We start from the raw sequence: 26,695 nt of genomic DNA on the forward strand, positions 1-26,695 counted from the left end.
AAAATAATTGTCTCAAACATTATAATTTTTGCCAGTACAGGCAGATCCTTCTCCTTTTAAGAATTTCTCAGAGCTCTAACTTTTGGTGTTTCACCTACCTATGCATTACTCCTACCACCATTCAGAATAATATCATCATATCCTATTCCTCCATCTCATCACTCTGTTTTTTTTTGTCATATTCACCTTTAGCTTCCTTCAGTCAAACATCCCAAGTTTTGTATCTATATTGCCTACATTATCCCTTTTATCTGCAGAAAAAGCTGTGTTGAATAATTGCTTATCTTATGTCAATAATAAATAACATCTCTCTAGTGAAATGAAAGTTTATAATTTACAGATTTTCTATATTAGCTACAAACAATATACTGATAATATATATATATATATATATATATATATATATATATATATATATATATATATATATATATATATATATATATATATATATATATATATATATATATATATATATATTTTTTTTTTTTTTTTTTTTTTTTTTTTTTCCCATTAAGTTACAAACAGTAAACTGACCAACAATACATCCCCTTCTGACAAGTTGTTTTGTGAATGATACATACCACAACACCCACCATGTAATTATTTACTGTGTTACAGTTTATACTGCTTCTAAAACATTAATTTTTCTGATGTAAAAATTGGTAATTTTCTTAAAATTCTGCTATCTCACAAACTTCACTATCCTCAGTAGCGAACTAACATTGCACTTCAATCAAAATCCTTATCTTTAGCACTTGTAAGAAACTGATTCTGTATGTTCTGGTATCTTAAAAATAAATAAAGATACTAAGTCAATTTGTAAAAAGTTTCAAAGCAAGATAGAAATACTACAGCCAATTAAGAGGAACAAGCATCATCAAAGTCTCTGTGTTTTTATGAGGCAAAAATTATTAGATTAAAGTTGGTGACTGAATATAGCATAAACTATCTCTCTTTTTATGACATATTGTTTTATTTTCTATATTGCAAATATTAGCATTCAACATAATACATTCATCAAAGTGCTTGTCTTTTTTTTTTTTTTATGAACACCTGTGTCATTAAATTATGATGTAAGACTTTCTACAAATAATTTGACAACCATGATGCTAGATCTGCTTTAGGTATTGTAATTGTACTATACATACAGCTATATGGTAATAAAATCTAATGTAAACTTTACTAAAAATTTCAATAACAGACAGTCCCACCTACCTTAAAAGGTAACAGTGACAACATTTTCTCATCCATATTTGAAAATATGTTTATTTAATGAACACCTAAAAAATTAAATGTCACAAAACTTTGAGAAGAGCATGCTGTTTAACTGAAGTAGGAATAATGTTTCAAACAATGACAATATGGAAATGGATAGCAAAAGAGTATTCTGAATTGCAAATATGATGAACCAATACATGTATATTTTTTTTAGTAGATATCTTATGATGGTAAACAGACCAACATTTGTAAAGCCAACTTTGTTCATATAATTGTGCTAATAAACTGACCAACATTAACAAAGCCCTAGTATTTATTACTCAACTTCATCCCCTAGTACAAACTCATAATCTGTTATGTTAATATATTCTTTGAATATAAATTAATGCTGTATAAAAATGATACTTTCTTAATATAACCTTCCCTTTTCTGCACATGCAGTGGTATAACAGTAGTAGCAAGAATAAAGGATCAACTCATACTCTGATCTCTGACAAAGTGATACACATTCGTGCCAGATGGTGTAACATGTAAAGTAAATTAATGTCTTATTTCTAGATTCTGCTTGAAGTTTGATAAAACCTGATACATGCATTTTTTTTTTTTTTTTAGTTCAACATATGAAAAATAGTTTTGTGTGTGTGTGTGTGTGTGTGTGTGTGTGTGTGTGTGTGTGTGTGTGTGTGTGTGTGTGTGTGTAAATTTTACTAATTCACTACCACAAACAGCAGTAAGCCTTAGCCAAGAATTTAACTATTAATCCCTAATCCTCCATACTACTAGGAATGATAGCTGTTACTTCATGTCTTGCTAATTCATGCACTTCCCTTAAAGTAAATTTACTTTTATTTCACATGAATGTATAATTTTTAATCTTGTTACTTAATATATTGATTTGAAAATATTTCTATTATTTATAACACATTGCATATTTGCACACTATTATAAGTCATTAAGACATGATATTGAAAAAAAATCACGCACACACACACACACACACACACATATATATATATATATATATATATATATATATATATATATATATATATATATATATATATATATATATATATATATATATATGTGTGTGTGTGTGTGTGTGTGTAAATACACAAACACACAAATATGTATTGAATGTTATCGTTTTTTCTTTTTCTTCTTCTTGTTCTTGGAGGATGAATTTGCTCTAGGATTGGGACTGGCAGCCACATCACTTTCACTTGTGCATGTCCTTCTGTCCTCTGTGCTTGACTCAGCACGGTCATCTCCACTGGTTTCCCCACGATCATCAGTGCTGGTCTCTTCATTTCCTGATGAGCGGTTGCCTGATACAGTAATGGTGGCAGACACCACAAGGCGACGTCTGAGTCTAACTTCTTCCTCCTCATCAGAAGTTTCATCTTTAAAAGGGAACATTTCTGAAGTCCGGGCTGAGCGTGATCTAGAACGTGTGCGTATCTGAGTTCTATTTTGAGTGGGAGTGTTATCATCTGATGAATAGGCTTCTTCTAAGGCTCGAGCCAAATCATTTTCATCATGTAAGGATTTGAGCATGACCTCCTCTGATTGCTTGGTAGGCACTTCTCTGTCATCATCTTCTCCATGCAATTCAAAGTCTTCCAGGGTCTGCACAACTGACTCCTGAGCCTCTTGAAAATCTTCCACTTGTGGCTCTACATACTCTTTCAATAAATTTTCCGGTTTCTGTGTGCCACTGGATGGTTCATGGTACTCTTGAGCTGAATGAAAATAATCTGCATCAATATCCAAAGGAGCATCTGTAACACAGGTGTTTTTCTTGTTTTCTGATTTATCTTCTTGCACTACAAGTTCCTTTTTATCATCATCCATTTTTGGAATTTCTTGAACAGAACTTTTCATAACTTGATCTGAGTTACATTCTTCCTGAGATAAAATTTTACTCCTCTTCTTTTTCTTCTTCTTTTGATCTTTCCTTTCTGTTGCCAACCAAAGATCATCTTCTGAAGCAGTTGTTGAAGGTGATCCTTTCACGCCTCTTCTACAAGACACTTCATTAATATCCTTCACTGAAACTGATGACTTATCAAGGGGTGGATAGGACTGTTCCTGGGATAAGCTCTGAGATATATCAGGCAAAGTGTTTTCTGCAGTGTATCTTCTCCAAGCATATGATGGTTTGTTTCCTTCAGTTATACAATGATCTGCTTCCTCTTTATATTCATGTTCCTTCTCTGATATAAAGGAGGTTTCCTGTGTAATGTAAGGTGCAGGTCTTGGAGACTGCTCATGGGGATCTCTAGATGACAGAGACATAACATCACAACTTGGACTTGCAAACTCTTTTCTAAATTGATTACTGGCATCATTTGGCACTCTTGGTCTTTCCTGTGATAAGGGTACTTCCTTTTCATATGATGATATCATCTGCTTAGGATTACTGCTAATTGAGTAATTTCTAGAACATGAAATGTATGTCTCTCCAGGTGATTCTCTACTACTGTAACTTCTAGCAGGCAATGGTGCTGGTACATCAATCTCAACAAAGCTAGAATTGTACTTGCTGTATTTCATTTCGGGCTGCTCAATAGGAACCCAGACAGTATCTGGTGGTTCTGTTGCTCTCATACAAGAGCCAAGAGTTGTGGACAATTCTTCAGCAGAAGAAGTAAGAGCTCTAGTATCCTCCAGACTTGGACTTCTCTGTATATGAGGAGAGGCTCTGGCTGAACTAGAGGGTGTGACAGGCACCTGATAAAGGCGAGATGTAACAGCCTGAATCTCTTCCCCAACATGTGAGGCAGGACGGGATGAGGCTGTTGAGGAGGCAGATCGCCCTGGAGAGGGCCCTGGGGGATCACAGCTGATGTCCATCACATCAGTCATATCCAAGGTAGACTCATGGCTGGCTGCTTCATGCGAGGCCATGGCAGCTCCACCTGCGGGCAAAACAAGACCGCTCACCACCATTCTTTGTGCCTTCAAAGACTTAGATCTAGATGCCTTCATGAGTCTTATGAGTCAGCTAATGGAAGCTTAAGGCTACTGGCTCCTCATCGTGTTCCTTAGTGTTAGTACTTTCCAAAACTTTGGTTTAAAATATTTTTTTGCAATTATTTACACATTCTTCTTAGCCCTTGAAGTGAACATAATTCCTTTTATTTTAAAAATGGTCATATTGTACAACTTTCCAACTTATTTCACAATTTAGTACATACCAATATGCATCCAAATTATGTATTCCACTATCAAGTTGTATGAAAAATTCAAACAGTACTTTACAATATGTCTCTATTTTTACATCATCTATTATACTTATAACTTAATCATAATTGTAAAGAATAAGAACTGATTTACCTTAAACTGAAAATGCATATCATACAACAATTGATTAACAATGGGACACTACCACAGCAAAAGGATTATTTAAGTTTCTGGACAACTGGGTAACAGTAAGAAAATGGACAAAATTGCCAAATGTTTTAAAATGGTCAGCATCTTGGCCAGCATCATCACTGTGTTCCTGCTACTACTTTGTGGTTCCCACTGCCTGTCAGATTTATTTCCATAGAAGCATTTAGCAGTAACTATAGTCTTTAACTCCTTTCTATAACTTGTACATTGCAGATAACACTAAATATGTTGCTTGTGAGGAAAGCAGATGTCATTGGAAGGGTGAAATACAAACATGTGCAAATTATAACAAAAATAAAACTGTTAAGAGAATTTAACAGAATTATGGTGTTTCAGTAATGCAGCTGTGTGATACCTATGGTGTTAGTTCAATAATCTGTTATACTTTTTTTTTTTAAGGGTCACTGGCCAAGGGCAACAAAAATTTTCTTTAAAAAAGACCCAGTCAAATACCAGCTCTTTAAAAGAGATATAAGATAGAATGATCAAGTAACAGAGGATAAGTGTCTTGAAACCTCCCTCTCAAAATAGTCCAAGTCATAGGAGGAGGAAATACAGATGCAGGAAATGAGTTACAGAGTTTACCAGAGAAAGGGATGAATGACTGAAAATACTGGTTAACTCTTGCAGGTGGACAGAATAGGGGTGAGAGAGGGAAGAATGCCTGTGCAGCAAGGCCACGGGAAGATGATCAGAAGCGTAGTTAGTGTGAAAATAGTGGTAGAAGATAGCAAGAGATGCATCACTGCAGCAATGACAGAAGTTGAAGACAGTCAGTTAGAGGAGAGGAGTTGATAAGATGAAAAGATTTTGATTCCACCCTGTCTAAAAGAGTGGTATAAATGGAATCCCTTCATATATGTGAAGTGTAATTTACTGAGTTCGTAGCTGTGTGGGTGAGAAAAACTGGTGGAGATAACTAACACCTAACTTCATTGAAGCTGTTTTTAGCTTGAGATGAAATATGAAGTCTCCAGTTTAGATTATACTTGTAAGTAAAGGACAGACCAAGGATGTTCAGTGTAGAAGAGGGGGACAGTTAAGTGTCAATGAAGAAGAGGGGATAGTTATCTGAAAGTTTGTGTTGAGTTGATAGATGGATGATGCTGGTGAATCACTTTAAGAGAAATACGAGATGGTATCAAAAGTTGAGACTAGGCATATAAATAAATTAATTAATCAATATATATATATATATATATATATATATATATATATATATATATATATATATATATATATATATATATATATATATATATATATATATATATATATATACACACACACACACACACACACAATGGAACCTTGGTTTTCGAACTTAATTTGTTCCTGAATGTCTTTCAAAATCTGAAATGTTCAAAAACCAAAATTATTTTCCCCATAGGAATCAATGTAAAATAGATTAATCCGTTCTCAGACATCCATACACCATTTCTTAGTGGGTAATGGCCGCTCCACAACAACTCCAGATTGGAAATTTTTTTTTTATCCAGAAAGGATGTACTGAATGAACTTAATGACACAGAATTCATCAAAAGATATTGTTTAGAAGATGCAGGCATTCTCTTTGTCACTGATAATGTGTGGGAAGCCTTACAGAGTGACACAGAGAGGAGCAACCCACTCACTGCCAAGATTAAGGTGATCATAACACTTAGACATCTTGCTGCTGGGAAAAGCTACTTGGAAAATGCAGTTGTGCAGTAATGATGGAGGAAGTCAGGATTACTCCTGAGCGCCAAATCTTGTTTGTTTACCTCGAGGTTCTTCAACTTCTTCAATGGGATCACATTTAACTTATTTCAAAGATTGATTTACTATCTTATCCTCTGTCTCTCCTCCAAATATATAAAAATGAAGGAAACATTTATAGAAATTATAAATTACAGTAAAATCCCTCTTATCCGGCATCAACGGGACCGCCGACATGCCGGATACTTGAATATTGCAGGATACTTGAATAAAAGTGAAATTATGTTCACAATCACCACCCTACACTCACACATCTTACCATAACAAAGATCAGCTGATCCTAATCAGCAGCTGATCTGATCAGCTGCTTAAGTGTAAGCACAACACGTTTCCTCTTTTCTACAACTTTAGGCATGATGAAGGCGTCAGGCGATAAACAGTGCACACGTGGGACTGAGTCACTGAGTAAACACAGTGCAGTGGGCTGCGGGTGGCACGAAGCAGTGTGCTCTGATGGCGAGGGGACAAAGTATGCCTCGCATGGGAATTTTAATCGATTTTATGAGTACACATTGATTTTTTATTGATTTTAAGGCTCGGGGAAAAATGTGCCAGATACTTGAAGCTGCCAGATACTCAAATGCCAGATGAGAGGGATTTTACTGTAGTAATAAATGGCAGCTTCTGCTACGTCTTATAGCATTTGAAATCAAGTAACTTTGTTTGAAAACTGAATTATGGTACAGCAACCGAAAAAATTGAGTTAAAATTTTTATTTGAAAACTGAGTTGTTTGGAAAGAGTGATGTTTGGTAACTGAGATTCCACTGTGTATATATATATATATATATATATATATATATATATATATATATATATATATATATATATATATATATATATATATATATATATATATATAAAATTATATGAGTATATATGTATATATATATATATATATATATATATATATATATATATATATATATATATATATATATATATATATATATAGACAGATAGATAGATAGATATATTCATATATACATACACACACAGTCGAACATCAGTTACCGAATGCCTCCCTTTTGAACAAAATTTAGTTCTAGATCTAAGTTACCTGATATCAAATATTAAGACAGTAAAAGCTGCTGTTTATTACTAATTTATAGTTTCTACATCTACTTCATTTTTATATATTTGAAGGAGACATAGAATGTAAGACAGTCATTCAATCTCTGAAATGAATGTAAATGTAATCCATTGAAAAGCTTCATGCAAACAAACAGGTGGCTCAGGAGTAACCCTAAGCTACCTGTGGCTCTCTTGATCATCACTACTGCACAACTGCATTTTTTTCAGTAGCAAGATGTCTAAGTGTTATGATCGGAGTCAACCCAAAGTGTTCATATAATGTTCTGGAAAGGTACATTTGAGAATGGATAAGTGAATAGAATTTTTGGTAATAACTTCAACCAAAATTCTATTAGTTCTCCAAATTTATGATCCTTGGAAAACATGTAATGGTGAGTCTGGCAAAACTGTTCTTCACAGTAATAGAAATAGAAATAGTAATAACTATAAAATTATCAGAATGAAAAGAACAAAGATGACAAACAGCTGGAATAACAGAACAGCACAAATAATTAATGTATTGGTAGGAATGGAAATAATATGTTGACACAATGAATGGGATAAAGATGGGAGAGCTAACACAACCGTGAGCATCGATACGTGGACGACACAATGGATGAAATGGCAAAGGTAGTTAACACATTGGTTGTCATATTAGTAGACATTAAAGTATCTCACAATAAATCTTTATTATTTCAGCAAATTAGTTAAATGGTAGACTTGTTGAAAGCTTCTTTAAAATAAGGTTCAAAAGCCCAACACTTGAATATGTCATATTAGTGTGAAACCCACACCTGAAAAAACCATGCTAAGATAGAGAAGTTATTTGTTTTAGAGCTAGCTAATCAGTTGTACAACCCATTATCTGCTGTTTTGATAATGAAACCAAAGAAAAATGCTCCACATTGAAAATTTCCTCCTTGTTGAATACTGTATACTTATACTGTATGCTGAGCTGATCTAGAAGCCACAACTACTGCCTGTAGCCCTCATTCTATAAGGCAGTTGATTAATGCACTCATAATGTTCATGTGATTTCCCTAATTTTTGCACTGAAAGTATTTTCAATCACCCTATCAAATATCTGTTTTTCACTGTCACTCAAACAATTATACTGCAAGAGAGAGAGAGAGAGAGAGAGAGAGAGAGAGAGAGAGAGAGAGAGAGAGAGAGAGAGAGAGAGAGAGAGAGAGAGAGAGAGAGAGAGAGAGAGAGAGAGAGTTTGTGGGGAGCAAATGTTCAACAGTATAGTCATTGTCCATGTCAACTAATTTGAATGAATCCATTCAAATAATATGTTAAGTTACTGCTAATGCTGGAACAAGAGAATTCAAAAGCAGGTATGCAAAGTCATCCTGGGCCCTGTATACATGGGCAATAAGGACACCCTAACCACAATGAGTTTGCCCAAGCAGTCCACCAGGCACTGTGAGGCACTAGCAAAGTTTGGAGAGTCTGTTGCACCTTCCACACCTATGTCACATGCTGCTGCCTTGCAAAGCTCACCCAGTCCGTGCCACCTGATACCACAACTGGATCAAGCCCCTAAAAGTGCTATGTATAAAGTGATACCACCTTAGCACAATTCCCACAATGGTGCAAGCCATCATGAGTTAATATGATCCTACCTTTAAGCTTATCTTAAGCATACTGTACAGTCTTCTTGCCTTTTCAATGTACATTTTCTGTGTCACCACTGCCTTATTGATAAACCTTTTATTATTATTAATTATTATTATTATTATTATTATTATTATTATTATTATTATTATTATTATTATTATTATTATTATTACTATTGTTATTATTATTATTATTATTTGAACACTGGGGAAGGTTCTATTAATAGCCAACTATAGATACAATTTGCATTAGAGTTTTTATGAAAGTAATGGCAGGAAATGATTTTGGTTTTGACCTAGATGAGACAAGCCCCGCAAAATTGTAATAAAATATTTTCAGGCTAACTGCAACAATGAAAACACATATAACTGAAGGTAACAAATCCATAGAAGTAAAAAAAAAATATAAAAAAAAATTACTGAATAAAAAACTAGTGCAGTACAATAGCAATCAATAAAAAGTACACCAAGCCACTGTTTATACACACAGCTGATGAATGCTCACTGTTCACTTTGCTTTATAATCAGCTACATATATCTTATATCCATAACTAAGTCACATCCTTGTTAACTTTAGATACTTGTAGATACCTTTAACTGTTAAAACTGAGCTTGGATTACTGGTACAATACAGAAACAACCATTAAAAAGCCATACCAAGCAATTGTTTACACATAGCTGATGAATGCACACTTTTGATATCACCTTATGCCTTTCCAAGTTGATGTTCACACTTATGTTCTTTTGGTGCAAATCTGTATCCTTCATCACTATATGCAAATGATAAAAATACTTTTCTAATGTGCAAGCAGGGGCAACCTCACTGTTGCAGGTTACAAGAGAATTACACAAATATCGAGCATGCAAGCATAGGTCAGTCACTAAAGTGGCATCACTGCAGGTGGCAGGGACGGTGGTGGTGCAGCAGACTGCTCCCTCACCCCAGGAACAAAGGCAGCCAGTCTCCTCTCTCTGGTCAGCCACTAAACTAACATCACCATTAGCTGGCAATAGAAATGGTGGCTTGTCACCCCCCAACCCACAAGTCAGTCACTAAACTAGAATCACTTCTGTTGGCAGGTGTGGTGTTGTTTACTTCCTAAAAGGTTGGACATCTATGAAAAGATGTGAGAAAGTGCAGGGTGGCATCATCAGCACAAAAGTGGATGGGACAAGAAGTTTGGTTTAGAAGATCATTGATGAATAATAGGAAGAGAGTAGGTAACAGGACAGAACCTGAGGAACACAACTGTTAATAGATTTAGGAGAAGAACAGTGACTGTCTACCACAGCAACAAAAGAATGGTCAGAAAGGAAACTTGAGATGAAGTTACAGAGAGAAGAAAAGAAGCCATAGGAGGGAAGTTTGGAAATCAAAGCTTTGAGCCAGATTCTATCAAATGCTTTTGATATGTCTAAGGCAATAGCAAAAGTTTCACTAAAATCCCTGAGAGGATGATCAAGACTCAGTAAGAAAAGCCAGAAGATAACCAGTAGAGTGGCCTTGATGGAACTCATACTGGTGATCAGATAAAAGGTTGTGAAGTGATAGATGTTTTAAGAATCTTCCTGTTGAGGGTAGATTCAAAACTTTAGATAGGCAGGAAATTAAAGCAATAGGATGATAATTTGAGGAAAAGGCTGAATGTAGGCAAACTTCCAGCAAGAAGGAAAGGTAGATGTTGACAGACAGAGTTGAAAGAGTTTGACTAAGCAAGGTGCAAGCATGGAGGCACAGTTTCAGAGAACAATAGGAGTGACCCCAACAGGTTCATAAGCCTTCCGAGGGTTTGAGCGAAGAGTTCAGCTTTAGAAATAGATGAGATGGCAGTGGTGCCATCAGACTGAAATAAAGGAGGGAAAGATGAAGAAGCAAAGTTATTGGAGATACTTTTGGCTAGGTCCCAGAAGTTAGATGTTAGATCATGAAAGATTTTGAAACTTTCTATTAATGAAGAATGGACACTTGTTTAGGTCATGCTGATACAGATTGGTCTGGTTGGCCAAAGCCTGTATTAACTCGTACTATACAGGAAAAGAATGGATCAGGCTTGACTACTTTTACATTTTTTATACAAATGTACATATATAGACTTTATTTATCAGTATGATATAAAAATATATTATGATATGTAAAATATTAATAAAAAAACACTTAGGGTTTTTTTTAGGTGGATTTTTTTAATGCCAACCCTGGTAGCAGGAGTGGTGGTAGTAGCAGCAGCTCACTTGCATTACAAACTTCTCTGCAGCTTGTTGCAACTCATCCCTGCATTAGCATTTTAGTCCCCCACATTACATATGGAGGCAAACTGAGCCCAGTGTTTTAGCTGTAATCTGTGTTAGCATATTGCACTGCATGTTAGTGATAACTTAGCTGTCTATTACTGCACCATATATGTTATTTTTATAGTATTAATCTTCTAAGTTATTTTATAATAACAGAAAACTTACTCTATGAAATCAAATATATGCACATCACAAGTTTCATTAAAACATTATCCACTACTTCATCTCATAATAAATACTGCATATAGACTGTATTGAAATGATAATGCATGGCACCAAAGCACTAAATTAGAGGAGTTTTCATCATTTGCAATCATTAGTAAGAAGTGTATGGGGAAGAAAAGCTTATTTTGTGCACATCATTATCAACAGCTGGATGTGGGCATAGTCACCTAGGACAACAAGCATCTATCTTCCTGTGAACTTGAGTTTTCTTGGTTTTCTCAATAATATAAATGTTTCAGTGACACATGTTAGTTGCAAACAGTATAACTGTATATTTTTTGCAGTATTTAATTGACTATCTTAGATTTGTTTTATATCCTGTAATAGAAAAGTGACCTACAAATAGTAAGCTTCATTTGTAAGTAATTTATTACCTTGATTTGAGCTATCATTGATACACATTTATTTGTTACCATAATTTCTCTAAACACTTAACACTTATACTATCATTTTCCAACTGATACTTTTGAATATTGGCTTCAGGCAAAGCTAACTGATGATAAGGTGTTTAAAAATATTTTCATTATAAAAATTTGGGAAATCACAGTTATAAGTGCACCAATTAGCTGTCCATAAGAAAATAGGGCAAGTCAGTGGGTGTGAATTTTAGATCAATTCAGCTTGCAGTGACTACGGCATACTGTTTCTTATCTATTTTTCTTGAGCATGGAAACCAATTTACTAAGCATCTATTAAAAGAACTATCTTGTATACTAATGCTAGCAAAAAAAATAGTGAGAGAGAGAGAGAGAGAGAGAGAGAGAGAGAGAGAGAGAGAGAGAGAGAGAGAGAGAGAGAGAGAGAGAGAGAGAGAGAGAGAGAGAGAGAGAGAGAGAGAGAGAGAGAGAGAGAGAGAGAGAGAGAATTGCTCATCACCATTCAGGTATTGATAATTCAAGAGGGGGAATAACACAAGTAAGGTTCCACATCACAATACTATCATATAACATTTTACAAGTATAGAGTCACTTAGTGATTTCCTGAATTTTTGCCAATTTCTCCTGGGATATTTTGTATATGAAGATCAAAGGAATCTGGAAACCTGATCACTTTTTTCCCATGAAGACTTAACTTCATTGAACATAAAATTAATCTCAAATGATAAACTCAGGAACCTGATAGTTGTTTTGGATGGGTAGATGAACATTTTGATGCAACACCATAGCACATGGTTATGCATGTATAGTCACCATAGATTAAGTAAGCAGCCACACATCCCTTGCTACCTCCTTTTTGGCTAGGCAGCTGATTGGTGCACAAATACGAGGTGTAGTCAAAAAGCATCTAACCATGAATTTCTTAGCACAAAGTACAGAGAGTGTTTGAGTTATGAGTGAGATATGTTCCAGAAGGCTGCTAGTAAGTAATTTTACTTGTAACTCATCATTGTAATTTTTCAGTACAAAAAAGTATCGTATATTCCATAAACAATGTAATGCTTACTTACTTGATACCTGATACCATGAGAGAGAGGAGAGAGAGAGAGAGAGAGAGAGAGAGAGAGAGAGAGAGAGAGAGAGAGCACCTTGCCCTATGGGTAATGTGATACTACTGAGTAGTGACAGGCTTGAGGCTTCTGCCACACATAAGACTCAAATATGTCATGCATATGATCTGGACTGAAATGAGATGCCTCTCTCTCTCTCTCTCTCTCTCTCTCTCTCTCTCTCTCTCTCTCTCTCTCTCTCTCTCTCTCTCTCTCTCTCTCTCATGCACGTTTGTTCTCTTGAAATTTTCAGTTTTCTCTTTTACAGTTTTTCCTTTCTCCCTTTCTCCTCCTCAGATTATACACACCTTTATTCATAAAATTTATTAAGATGGCTGGCGGAAAGCATACGACAGGTATGTTTGTCTATTCATGGACTTAATGTAATGTAATGTGAACTTTTGGTTAGCAAAGGGAACAATATCAAGAGCACAATTTTATCTTGTTAGCAGACTGCTCATATCTCTGAACATTCATAACTCTTTATCTCGTAACACAGACACCCTCTGTAGTAATGTGTGAGCAAAATCCACATGGGTATTAGATGGCCATATGCTTACTGAACATGCACAAAAATTTTAATCTCTGTAGGTGGTGCCAGTGATGCATTGAGTACAATCATGAAGAGCGTGCTGTGCGATTTTTCTTTTTGAGTGAAGATGACTCAGTACACTGAGCACAAATACTACATCAAATTCTGTCAAAAACTTGGTGATACACAAGTTCAGACTACGGAGAAGATTCAGAAGACCTTTGGAGATGATGCTATGGGAAAACACAAATAAAGGTGTAGTACAACAGGTTCAAAGATAGCCACACCTCAGTGGACAGTGAGCCATGCTGTGACAGACCAATGACTAGCGGAAATGACAGAATGATTACAAAGGTTTGAGGAAAAGTCTATGGAGACTATCGTGTGACTATTGAGGAGATTGTTGCTAAAGTTGGAATCAGTTCTGTCAATTATATCAGATTTGTTCATGAGGAGGGTGTCAGCCAAATTCATACCAAAGTTGCTGTCTGACCAGCAGAAAGAAAACAGAAAGGAAATCTCCCAGAACATGCTGGAGTGTGCTAGCCAAGATCAAAACTTCATGAACACTATCATCAATGGCGATGAGACATGGGTGTAAGGCCATGACCCTGAAACAAAATTGCAATGATCCCAATGGAAGCATCCATCCTTGCCAAGACAGGTGCACAGTAATGTTAAACTAATGATGACCTGTTTTTTTTTATTACAAAAGTATTCTGCACCATGAATATGCACCACAAGGTCAGACAATTAATAAAGAATACTACCTGGGGGTTCTATGCTGCCTTCGTGAAGCTGTGCAGCGAAAATGACCTGACCTGTGGGCAGCAAGGAACTGGCAACTCCACCATGACAATGCACCCGCTCATTCCACCCATGTCGTCCAAACATTCCTTATCAAGCATAACACACCACTTGTTCATCAGGCATCCTATTCCCCAGACTTTTGGCTATTCCCGCTCAAAGGGAGATTTCAGTCAACACAGGACATTCAGCAAAATTTGACGGCACATCTCTACAGCATCCCAAAAAGTGATATCCAGAAATGTTTGCAGCAGTGGCAGAAGTGTGTAGACTCCAAAAGTGAATACTTTGAAGGAGACTAAATCTAAATTTTGAGTTTTTAATATTACTTGTTTTTTTGGGGCAAAAGTCAGATACTTTTTGACTACACCTCATAGTTCTTACCACTTCCCCTAACTTTTAAAATATTTACAGTATTTTCAATCAAATTACGAATTGGCCTTGTTCTAAGGTCATTTTCAAAAATATCAATATGAAGACATAGATAATATCAAGTACTAGCTTCTCTAAACAACTGTGGAAACATATGATATAAATTGATTACATGATCAAATTCATAGGACCATCAACAGGTACCATACCTCCATGGTACTAACTTCCCTGCAGAAAGGAAGGATGAGGCTGTGGGCATGGCTTCTAGATCAGCTTAGCTCTAGTTTCGGCAATATTGTATGCAGAAAGTACCTGCACATCAGAACATAAATAATTTTACAGAACTGAAAAGGAGTAAGTGTTGCAATCACACAAAGTTAGATGCAGGGCTGAAAAGCCCTATATAAGAAACTTTACCATACATATAACTACTGGTTTTGAAACTTTAACATCACTCTGACATGCAACTAAATTAAAAAAAGAGAAAAACTATGTTACTGTTACAACTGTATTCTTCCACACAAAAGCTTCAACCAGGTTTATTTCTCTTCAAGCCTACTTGGTGAGGCAACACTTATCACCTACCAAGCACAATGGTACCTAACAGCGGTGGACCAAGACTCTGAAGGGAGCATATCCGACGGTACAATGGAGCTGTGTTCTTGCTTCCTAGTTAAGACAAGAAAAATGTGTGTTTGGATAAACTAACCTCACTATACACAAGTTTCTTTACGTATTTATAATTTGTATACTTTAATAATGGTATATTCCAATTATATGAACAAGATAAGATTCTTTTCCAGAACGATAGTATTTAGTACATAGTACATTTCTTCAATATGGTCTGGAAATCCTTTCTGTATTTTCTGTATTTCTGTATTTTCATTCTCAATATGAGACACATCTCAGCTGCCCACCTCCAATACAGACCTCACATACAGATATTTCTCAGGATATTATTGTCTGAGAGAGAGAGAGAGAGAGAGAGAGAGAGAGAGAGAGAGAGAGAGAGAGAGAGAGAGAGAGAGAGAGAGAGAGAGAGAGAGAGAGAGAGAGAGAGAGAGAGAGAGAGAGAGAGAGAGAGAGAGAGAGAGAGCCTGATCTTATTCCTGTTTGATTTTAAACTTTAATAAGCTTATGGCAAAAATACAAATACTTGTTACACATCCCATTGATGGTTACAAATGAACAACCCAACCAAGACTACCACTATCCTGCTAAATATGAGTCACAGCTCTGATTAGTGTCACTATCAACAAATCCAAAATAATCCTCAGGTATAAGGACCTGAACAGCAGAGTATATCATAGTATTTTCACATACTCTCACACTCATGAACTCATATTATAAACTGTAGTGCATAATGAAAAAGCATGACAAGTTTCTTCCTGTGGAAAACATGGAAAAACCACAAATTTCACTTGGGTTACAATAACCTAATCCAAAACTCTTCTAGTAGATAATTTCAAAATGGTAACAAATCAATTTTGTGTAAAATACATTTAATGTTTGGATGAAATAGTCTTTTAGAAAATATATAGCATTCATGCACAACAATTTCATTGAAGAAATTTGTCAGGAAACAAGGATCAATAGGTTCTTTGAATAAAGATGTCTACCCAGAACTTGGGTTCCTGTGAGTACCAAGGAAACAAAACTGAAAGCACACTCACCAGCATCTCGACCCCGGCTGGCATGTTGGGTGTCCATCATTGCATCAGCCAAGTCATGCCGCAGTTGTGTCATCATTGTCTCTGGGTCAAAGTTGTCTGAATCACCACTGTACCGCTCCATTAAGCGAGGAGACTGGTCATGACTGCCAGCTGAATGTAAGAAAAAAGTCTGATAAATAAATGTTTAGCCCATAAACTGCCAATAAACATGGATATCATAAAAAAAAGTGAAAATCTAAATCTGAAAGTATATAATGAATGAGAATATTTTTATGAGAAATAATACAGAAGATAAAACTGGTACATAAATTCCAAATATAAGATACTCAAATTTTGGTGCACTCCAAAAAGCATGCAAAAATTATATAATAGTTCCAGGTGGGCAACAGATGTAGGTGCAGGTGGTGTTTAAATCATAGACACTAAAATTGCCAAAACCACCTTTATGCTTTTCACAATGAACAAGGTAACTGAAATACCACAACTTTATATAAATAATTCTGAGATTAAAAGTAGTAGTTTTACAAAATTCTTCCTTGTCACTTTTAGCAAAGATTAAACTTTTAGACGTCATGTTCAGAAATTATCTAGACTCAATGATATGCTGTACTGACAGAGAATATTTACCTTGTGAAACTCTGAAATGCTTATACTATGCCTATATATAACCACTCTTACATTACTGTAATCCCATTTGGGCCACTACCTACCCTACCCACTTAAACTGCCCAAACCTTCAACATAAAAAAAATCCTCCGAATAATAATAACAAATGGTGCCCATTCAGAACAGGCATCACAACTCTTCAAAAACATTCATGTGTTGAACTTAGCAGATATAACTAACTTTGCTATGCCTATTTATATGCATAATAACCAGATTGCTTTCACCATGAAAACCCAACATGAAATACTGAAGCAGGCAGGGAGCTCCAGAGTTTACTAGAGAAAGGGATCAAGAATACTGATTAACTCTTGCATTAGAGAGGTGGACAAAATAGAAGTGAAAGAAAATAGAAAGTCTTATGCAGCAAGGTTGTGGGACGAGGGGAGGCAGGCAGTTAGTAAGATCAGAAGAGTATTTAGCATGAAAGTAGCAGTAAAGATAGCAAGAGATGCAACACTGCAGCAACGAGGGAGAGGGTGAAAATAGTTAGTTAGAGGAGAGGAGTTGATAAGACAAAATGCTTTTGATTCAACCGTGTCTAAAAGTGTGGCATGAGTGGAACCCCCTAGTATATGTGAAGCATACATGGATGGATAAGGCCCTCAGTACAGAGTTAGCAGCTGGCAGAGACAACTCAGAATGTCTAACTTCACAGAAGCAGTTTTAGCTAGATAAAATGTGAAGTTTCCAGTTTAGATTATAAGTAAAGGACAGACCAAGAATGTTTAATATAGAAGAGGGGGACAGTCAAGTGTCACTGAAGAAGAGGGGATAATTATCTGGAACATTGTGTTGAGTTGATAGAAAGAGGAATTGTGTTTTTGAGACATTGAACAATACCAAGTTTGCTCTGCCCTAATCAGAAATTTAGAGACACCAGGAGTCAGTTTTTTTTTTTTTTATGTAGAAGAGGCACTGGCCAAGGGCAATGAAAAAATCCCCCCCCCAAAAAAAAAAGCCCCACTGAGATGCCAGTCCCCAAATAGGTTCCAAAGCAGTAGTCAAATATTAAAGGATTAGTGTCTTGAAACCTTCCTCTTGAAGAAATTCAAATCATAGGAAGGTGGAAATACAGAAGCAGGCAGGGAGTTGAGTTTACCAGAGAAAGGGATGAATGATTGAGAATACAGTGATACCTCTACATACAAGTGCATCTATATATGAGTTTTCCAAGATACGAGTAAAAATTTGTGAAAAAATTATGCCCCATAACACAAGCATTTTTCCAAAATATGAGCAGCCAGCAGCAGCAGCAGCGCCCACCATCATCAGGGCTCGGTAGCAAAGCAGCAATCCACACATCTGCACATTGTACAATTACTCGTGGCCGCTAAACATTTGCTCTGACTTTTATCTGTGTTTTTTCGTATTTTGTGCTACTTTTTTGTGCTTTTTTTGTGCATTTAACCATGGGGCCCAAGAAAGGAAATGCTAAAGATAGTAGTGATCATAAGAAATGAATGATGAGCTTAGAAATTAAACAGGAAATAATAATCGAAAAACATGAGCGTGGTGCGTGTGAGTGATCTTGCTAAGGAGTATGAGTGTAGTACGTCGACTATTTGCACCATTTCGAAGAACAAAGATTTAATTAAGAGTAAAAAACAGGATAAGGGAGTGACTATCCTCTCTACTAAATGAACAGATATCCATGAAGAGATGGAGAGGCTTTTCCTTATATGGATAAAAGACAAAGAGATCACTAGTGATACAGTCACTGAGGCCATAATTAGTGAGAAGGGTTGTGCCATTTATGCTGATTTGAGAAGAAAGCAGGCAGAGAAGGGGGATTGGGAGAGCTCCAGCACACCAACAGTACCAGAGTTCAAGGCTTCATGAGGTAGGTTTGAAAAATTTTATAAGCGTAGCGGAGTTCACTCTGTCATTCGTCATGGAGAGGCATCTAGTGCTGATGCTAAGGCAGCTGAAGAGTTCTGCAAAAAATTTGCAGAACTCATTCTCACTGAAGGCTATGTCTCACAGCAAGTTTTTAATTGTGACAAGACTGGCCTTTTTTTGGAAGAAAATGCCACAAAGGACCTTCTTCACGGCTGAAGAAAAGAAAATGCCAGGCCACAAGCCCATGAAGAACAGACTGACATTGGCTCTATGTGCCAATGCCAGTGGAGATTGTAAAATCAAACCTCTGCTGGTACACCACTCTGAAAATCCAAGGGCATTCAAGGCACACAAAGTGCTAAAGGAGAAACTCCAAGTCATGTGGAGAGCTAATGCCAAAGCCTGGGTTACCCGTCAATTTTTTGTTGAATGGGTTAACCTCATATTCAGCCCAGCTGTCAAAAAATATTTGGAGGAGAATAATCTTCCTTTGAAATGTTTACTCATCCTAGACAATGCTCCTGCTCATCCCCCTGGCCTAGAGGATGATATTCTCAACGAGTTCAAGTTCATCAAAGTCCTATACCTCCCCTCCAACACAACCTCTATCCTCCAGCCCATCGACCAGCAAGTGATTTCTAACTTCAAGAAATTATACACAAAGCATTTGTTCAAGCAATGTTTTGAAGTTACTGAAAACACCAATCTAACCCTGTGTGAATTTTGGAAGGAACATTACAACATTGTAATTTGCTTGAAAATCATAGACTTGGCCTGGCAGGGAGCAACTTGTCGAACCTTAAACTTTTTCTGGAGGAAATTGTGGCCTGACGCTGTTTCTGAACATTATTTTGAGGGATTTGAAATAGCAGAGTTGGATGAGATAGTGACACTCGGAAAGTCCATGGGTTTGGAGGTTGATGAGGGGGACATCAACGATCTCATTGAGGAGCACAGTCAGGAGCTGACGACCGAGGAATTACAGGAGCTTCAGGCCCTTCAAGAAGTGGAGGTTTGTCAGGGGTTCAGTGGCAAGGATGAGGATGAGGCTCCTGTGGTTACGACTGCAGAAATTAAAGAGGTTTTGGCAGCGTATCAGAAAGTGACTGATTTTGTGGAAAAAAATCACCTAGAAAACGTACACACAAACTGTGCAGCTGCCCAATACATATGCCTCATGCATTTCAGAAACATTTTGAAAAGTATACAGAGGCAAACCTCATTGAACTGTTTTTTTCAGCAAGAGGCCTTAAGAAAGTGGAAATCAGTGTGCCTAAGAAGGCCAAAAATAATGATGAAAATTAGTTTATGCAAGTTGAAGCAAAAAAAAAGTGAAAAAAAGAGAAAATAAATAAAAAAATAGAAAATAAAAAAAATTATTTGAGTCTTTATGCTACATCATTTATTCTAATGTAAGTTGTAAAAAAGAAATCTTTAGTTTGAGTAAATTTAAGTAAAATAAAAAATTATTTTAAGCTACATAAAGATTAAAATTAAGTTTAATTTCCAGTTAATCTAGTGTTAAGTTTAATTTTGTTTGTTCAAGTTCACTCTACTTATCCCTCATCCTCCACCTACTACCCTGGCATCCTTCATCCTCCACCTACTCCGCCTACCTGCATTGTCTGCCGTCATCTGTCTTCTGCTAAGCACTCACAAAACAACATTATATTTCAGTTATTATTATTTATTATCTACATTTATGTTTAGTAAAGAATTATGTATGTTTTGTAATTTAACTGCATATTTATTTCAGGTCAATTGGGGTATTTTGTATTTTGTTCTGCTGGCTGGAACAGATTAACAGAGTTTCAGTTAATTTAAATGGGAATTAATAATTCATGATATAAGTAACTTCAAGTTACGAGGTAGGGGCTGGAACCAATTAAACTCGTATCTAGAGGTACCACTGTACTGGTTAACTCCTGCATTAGAGAAACGGAGAGGTGAGAGGAAAAAGAGTCTTGTGCAGCAAGGCCACGGGAAGAAGGGAGGCATGCAATTAGCTGGATCAGAAGAGCAGTTAGCATGAAAATAGCAGTAGAAGACAGCAAGAGATGCAACAGTGCAGCAATGAGAATGAGGCTGAAGACATTCAGTTGGGGGAGAGGAGTTGATGAGATGAAAAGCTTTTGATTCCACCCTGTCTAGAACAGCAGTATGAGTGGAACACCAGACAGATTAGGTCCCTGTACAGAGTTAACAGCTGGAAAGGTGAGAAAAATTAACAGAGACATCTCAGAATGCACTGAATAATACTAAGTTTGCTCTGCCCCAATCAGAAATCTTAGAGAGATCATAAGTCATGCGTTCTGTGGTTTTCTTGCATGAACTTTTTATTTCCTGAAGGATTGGAAGTCTACGAAAAGACATGAAGGGTTCAGGGTGGTATCATCAACATAGGAGTGGATAGGACAAGAAGTTTGGTTTAGAACCTTGATGGATAATAGGAAGAGAGTGGGTGACAGGACAAAACCTTAAGGAACACCACTCTTAATTGATTTAGAAGAGCAGTGACCATCTACCACAACAGCAATAGAATGGTCAGAAAGGAAACTAAAGATGAAGTTACAGAGAGGATAGAAACTGTAGGAGGGTAGTTTGGAAATCAAAGCTTTGTGCCAGACTCTATCAAAAGCTTTTGATATGCCTAAGGGAAGAGCAAGTTTCAACAAAATTTCTAAAAGAGAATGACCAAGACTCAGTAAGAAAAGCCAGATCACCAGTAGAGCGGCCTTGATGGAACCCATACTGGCAATCAGAGAGAAGGTTGTGAAGTGATAGATGTTTAAGAATCTTCCTGTGTAGGATAGATTCAAAAACTTTTGATAGGCAGGAAATTAAAGCAATAGGATGGTAATTTGAGGGATTAGAACCATCACCCTTTTTAAGAGCAGGCTGAATGTAGCAAACTTCCAACAAGAAGGAAAGGTAGATGTTGATGGACAGAGTTGAAAGAGTTTGACTAGGCAAGGTGCAAGCATGAAGGCACAGTTTCGGAAAACAATAGATCTATAAGATCTATAAGCCTTCCAAGGGTTTAGACCAGTGAGGATATGGAAAACATCATTGTGGAGAATTTTAATAGGTATCTATATGATGACCTATGAAGAGACAAGGAAAATTATAATAATAAGAAGAACTGTACAACAGGATTCCCACCACCACTGATAATGACATGTGGCAGGGATGGTGAAAAGACAGGAAGGGAGAGAGTGAATGGGAGAGGGAAGGAATGAGGAGGAAAAAAGAATAATGGAAATGACAAAGTAAGACTAGGTAGCTGAAGTATGTGGTGTGTAGCAAGACGCTCCCCCAAGCACTCAGCAGTGTTATATAATGGATTCTCTACAGACCCCAAATGCTGGGAACTGTTGTCCTATCTTGTGGTGATTTATGGTAATCACTCTAACCACTGAGGTCAAATTGTTTGGGGATGGTTGCTATAATTACTGGGACATTACTAAATTAATGTCATTAACACTCAATTGATGCTGTATGTGTTAAATACTGGTTTTGAAATTTTCAAAAGAAAACTTACTCAGGGACCCAGCTTCTATAAGCACAGGGACATTAGATCCTCCTGTTCCAGGCATGTTGACTGGTGATGAGCGAGGAGGAAGGCCTGAAGAGGAGACTGAAACAGGGGTACCTTCATAGCCTCCTTGACCACCACTTCCACTGTTCCCAGTTCCAGTGCCTGGTATAGACTTAAAGGTAAACTGAGGTCCCATCCACAGACGGCGGTGTGGGCCTGCATGGGTATGAATCTCCACCTGAAACAAAATTCACTATGAATCTGATATTGCTGCAGGAATAGCAGTTAAAGTAAGAAGCATGAAGAAATACAAAAAGAACTCCATCAGTAAGCATAATGTCCTGCTGACTCATAAGAATTTTGAAGGAATGGTAGGCTTAAGGGACATCATGTATGAATAATGAACTAGTGGGCAACTCTAAGAGCATACTATTTTTTTTTTTATTGATTTAGATATGTTTTGAACTAGTTTTAAAATTCTTGCTGCTTCTAATTGACAAAATAGCTGAGGTTATTTTTAAATAAAATATAGATTTTTTTTCTTCCCCCTTATAAATTGAATGAAAAAGAAAAGGGATTTTCACATGCTCTTTCCTTTCCCTATATTTCAGTTACTTGTATTACAGAAGCATTAGCCAATAGAGCTGCTCATATATAACATCACAGCAAAAATATATAAGCACTAAATTTGATAGTTAAATTTCACAAAAATGTCACCCAGACTTTCAGGACTTACCTGTGCCATCCACCTCTCCTCTGGATCATCATGGTCCAAGGAATGGGTGGGTGAGAGGGAGCGAGGCCGTGTTGGAGAGAGAGGTGCTAGCAATGGAGAGTTTAAATCTAAGGGAGGACGTAGCTCTCCACTTGTTGATTCTCTTCCTAATGCCCATTGAGCACTGGCATGAACCTTTGCAAAAAAAAAAAAAAAAAAGAAAGAAAGAAAGAAAGAAAGAAAGAAAAGAAAAAAAAATTATTTGCCAAAAATCGATTTGAAAAAAGCAAAAATCACCCTGTGTCTAATGTAGCCAAATTACTGAATGAAGGATTGGGCACAGAATGCAGAATAGCAGATAGTGTGTTGCCAAGTGTCTGGAGTGATCTGTACTGAACAGCAGTCACTAAGCACAAAATCTGTTATTTATAATACAGACACTCCATGACTTATTTATGAACATCCAAGTTATGAACTTCCAGAGATACTCCTAAATGTGATGACAGCATACTGCAGTGTCATGCCAAATGTGAGGACAAAAGAGAGAGAGAGAGAGAGAGAGAGAGAGAGAGAGAGAGAGAGAGAGAGAGAGAGAGAGAGAGAGAGAGAGAGAGAGAGAGAGAGAGAGAGAGAGAGGAGAGAGAGAGAGAGAGAGAGAGAGAGACACACACACACAATGTAATTTTACATCTGATGGTGCTGCACCGCCAAAGCGCTGCATCACACCAGATGAGACGATAAAACACACACACACACACACACACACACACACACACACTTTTAGATGCTGTGGTGCTACATCACCACAGCACTGCTTCACACTGGATGTGAGGATAAAACACACACACACTGTTTTGGGCCATGCAGCCAGAATAAATAAGCATTTTTTTAGTGGTTTCAATACCTCAAGTTCCACAATCCTTGAGTTTAGTGCTATGCCTTTGGAAGAAAGCAATGATGAAATTCAAGGGGGTACTATAGTTTGGAAATTTAAGGTTTTGTGCCACTTTCTCATATACGTTTGATATGTCTAAAGCAACAAAGAAGGTTTCACCAAAATTCCTAAAATATAAGCAAGATTCAGTAAGGAAGGCCAGAGATCACCAGCACAAGGACCATGACAGAACCCACATAAAGTTATGAAATTATAATGTTCAGAATAGATTAAAAACTTAAGAAAGACAAAATTAAAGCAATAGGTGACCCTAAGTGTCTTGACACCCCCCTCAACTTTTTCTTCATTAACTTCTGCAACATTCGCAGTCTAATATCTAATTTTCAATCTGTAGAACACCACCTCTCCTCTTCTAAACCTCATCTGGATCACCTGAAGATCCGCCACCCCACAGGGATCACCTGAAGATCCGCCACCCCAGATTGTCTCACCTGAAGATCCGCCACCCCAGACTCTCTCACTTGGTTAGGTTAGGTTAGGTTAGGTTAGGTTAGGTTAGCCTAACCTAACCTAACCTAACAACATGAACGCATTAAAAAACTGAGTGGATACAAAAAATGCAGCAAAAAGTTTACTTCATTAAAAGTATGGGATCACCTGAAGATCCGCCATCCCAGATTGTCTCACCTGAAGATCTGCCACCCCGAGTGCGGCTGGGGTGGCGGATCTTCAGGTGATCCCCTCATCTTCTTTTCCTCACTGAAACTCAGGTGTCTGAGGCAACTGACCATAGCTCCTTTTCTGTTCCCTCCTACTTTCTCTATCCTCATTTTTGATCCAAAGCTGGATGCTGCATTTATGTGCGCAATGACTTAACCTGCTCTCGTGCCCACGCTCTTGAATCTTCCAAGTTTTCCACCATCTGGCTACGACTACAGAGTCACTCCTAAACTAAATTTATCTGTGCTGTATACCTCTCACCTAACTCCTCTGACTACAAGAAATTCTTTGACTACTTAACTTCCAAAGTGGAACACATTCTGACCCTCTTCACTTTTGCAGAGATCTCCATTCTTCGAGACTTTAATGTTCACTACCAGCTTTGGCTTTCCTCTCCCTTCACTGACCATCCTGGTGAACTAGCCTACAACTTTGCTATCCTCCACGACCTAGAGCAATTGGTGCAACACCCTACTCGTATTCCTGACCGTTTTGGAGATACACCCAACATTCTTGACCTTTTCCTGACCTCTAATCCTTCTGCTTATGCTGTCACCCTTTCTTCTCCATTGGCCTCCTCCGATTACAATCTCATATCTGTATCTTGTCCTATTGCTCCAATCGCTCAATACCAATCAATACCTATTTGCCTCGTTAAGGATCTAATTATAATTTTTTTTTTCATATTATACCCTTTTCTTTGAAAATATCTCCAAGATTATTAGTAATAAGAAGACTATGCAATAAGATTTTCAAAAACATCTCGCCAATTTTGGTAACCATAGGCTGTATGCCATAAATAATCTCTTAATACAACACTTGATTTCGAGAACTCTCTCTCTCTCTCTCTCTCTCTCTCTCTCTCTCTCTCTCTCTCTCTCTCTCTCTCTCTCTCTCTCTCTCTATATATATATATATATATATATATATATATATATATATATATATATATATATATATATATATATATATATATATATATATTTCCATTGATATACTCACATCTAATTCAATGGGGGAATCTTCTGTAACCTTGTCATGTGGTAAGCCAGTCACAGGCTGTGGTTCCAACTGATATTCTAAAAGGTTGCCATGATATGCCATCACAAAGAGGGAGTCCATAGTGCGGCGCTGCTTCTCTCGAGGCACAGTGGGGGAGCCTGCCAGCCAACCACGAGGACTTCCAAATACCGAAGCCACCTGCAAAAATTATTGCATTGCCTGATTTATAGTAGTGTAGGTATATGGACATAATTATCAGAATTACACAGGACTTCATATATCTACACACATATACAGTGGAGCCTTCGTTACCAAACATCTCCCTTTCAGAATAACTTGGTTTTCTAACAAAAAATTTAATTCGTAATTGCTCTGGTTGCCATATCATATTTCGGTTTTCGAACAAAGTTACTTGATCTTGAATACCACAAGACATAACAAAAGTTGCCACTTATTACTGATTTATAGTTTCTATAAATATTTCCTTCGTTTTTATATATTTGGAGGAGAGACACAGAGGGTTGGATAGTAATTCAATCTTTGAAGTAAGTTAAATATGATCCTGTTGAAGAAACTCAATGTAAACAAACAAGACTTGGTGCTCAGGAGTAATCCCAAGCCTCCTTATGGCTCTCTCTATGACCCACAATGCCATCACTAATGCACAACTGCATTTTCCCAGTAGCTTTTCCCAGCATCAAGATGTGTAAGTGTTATGATCACCTTCATTTTGGCAGTGAGCAGGTTGCTCCTCTCTGCATCACTCTGTAGGGCTTCCCTTACTTGATCATTTGACAAACAGAATGCCTGCATGGTCCAAACAATATCTTTCGATGAGTTTTGAGTCAATAAGTTCATTCAATACA

General features: G+C 36.9%; 1 protein-coding gene across 2 annotated transcripts in view; it reads right to left on the minus strand.

Annotated features, from left to right (window-relative positions):
- Positions 1 to 1,251: 1,251 nt before the first annotated feature.
- LOC135100423 (BCAS3 microtubule associated cell migration factor-like) overlaps positions 1,252 to 26,695 on the minus strand; it is a 109,745-nt gene continuing 84,301 nt past the window's right edge. The window contains exons 12-17 of one of the 2 annotated variants that reach the window (XM_064003273.1): positions 25,830 to 26,027; positions 23,234 to 23,407; positions 22,501 to 22,735; positions 16,455 to 16,604; positions 15,367 to 15,450; positions 1,252 to 4,142 (exon numbers count right to left, since the gene is read on the minus strand). In XM_064003273.1, the coding sequence (XP_063859343.1) occupies positions 2,362 to 4,142; positions 15,367 to 15,450; positions 16,455 to 16,604; positions 22,501 to 22,735; positions 23,234 to 23,407; positions 25,830 to 26,027 (2,622 nt within the window). In that variant the 3' untranslated portion in view covers positions 1,252 to 2,361. The remainder of the gene's footprint in view (positions 4,143 to 15,366; positions 15,451 to 16,454; positions 16,605 to 22,500; positions 22,736 to 23,233; positions 23,408 to 25,829; positions 26,028 to 26,695) is intronic. The other variant, XM_064003274.1, reaches the window with a different exon arrangement.

This window comes from Scylla paramamosain, chromosome 5 (genome assembly GCF_035594125.1).
Source record: "Scylla paramamosain isolate STU-SP2022 chromosome 5, ASM3559412v1, whole genome shotgun sequence".
Taxonomy (NCBI): Eukaryota; Metazoa; Arthropoda; class Malacostraca; order Decapoda; family Portunidae; genus Scylla; species Scylla paramamosain.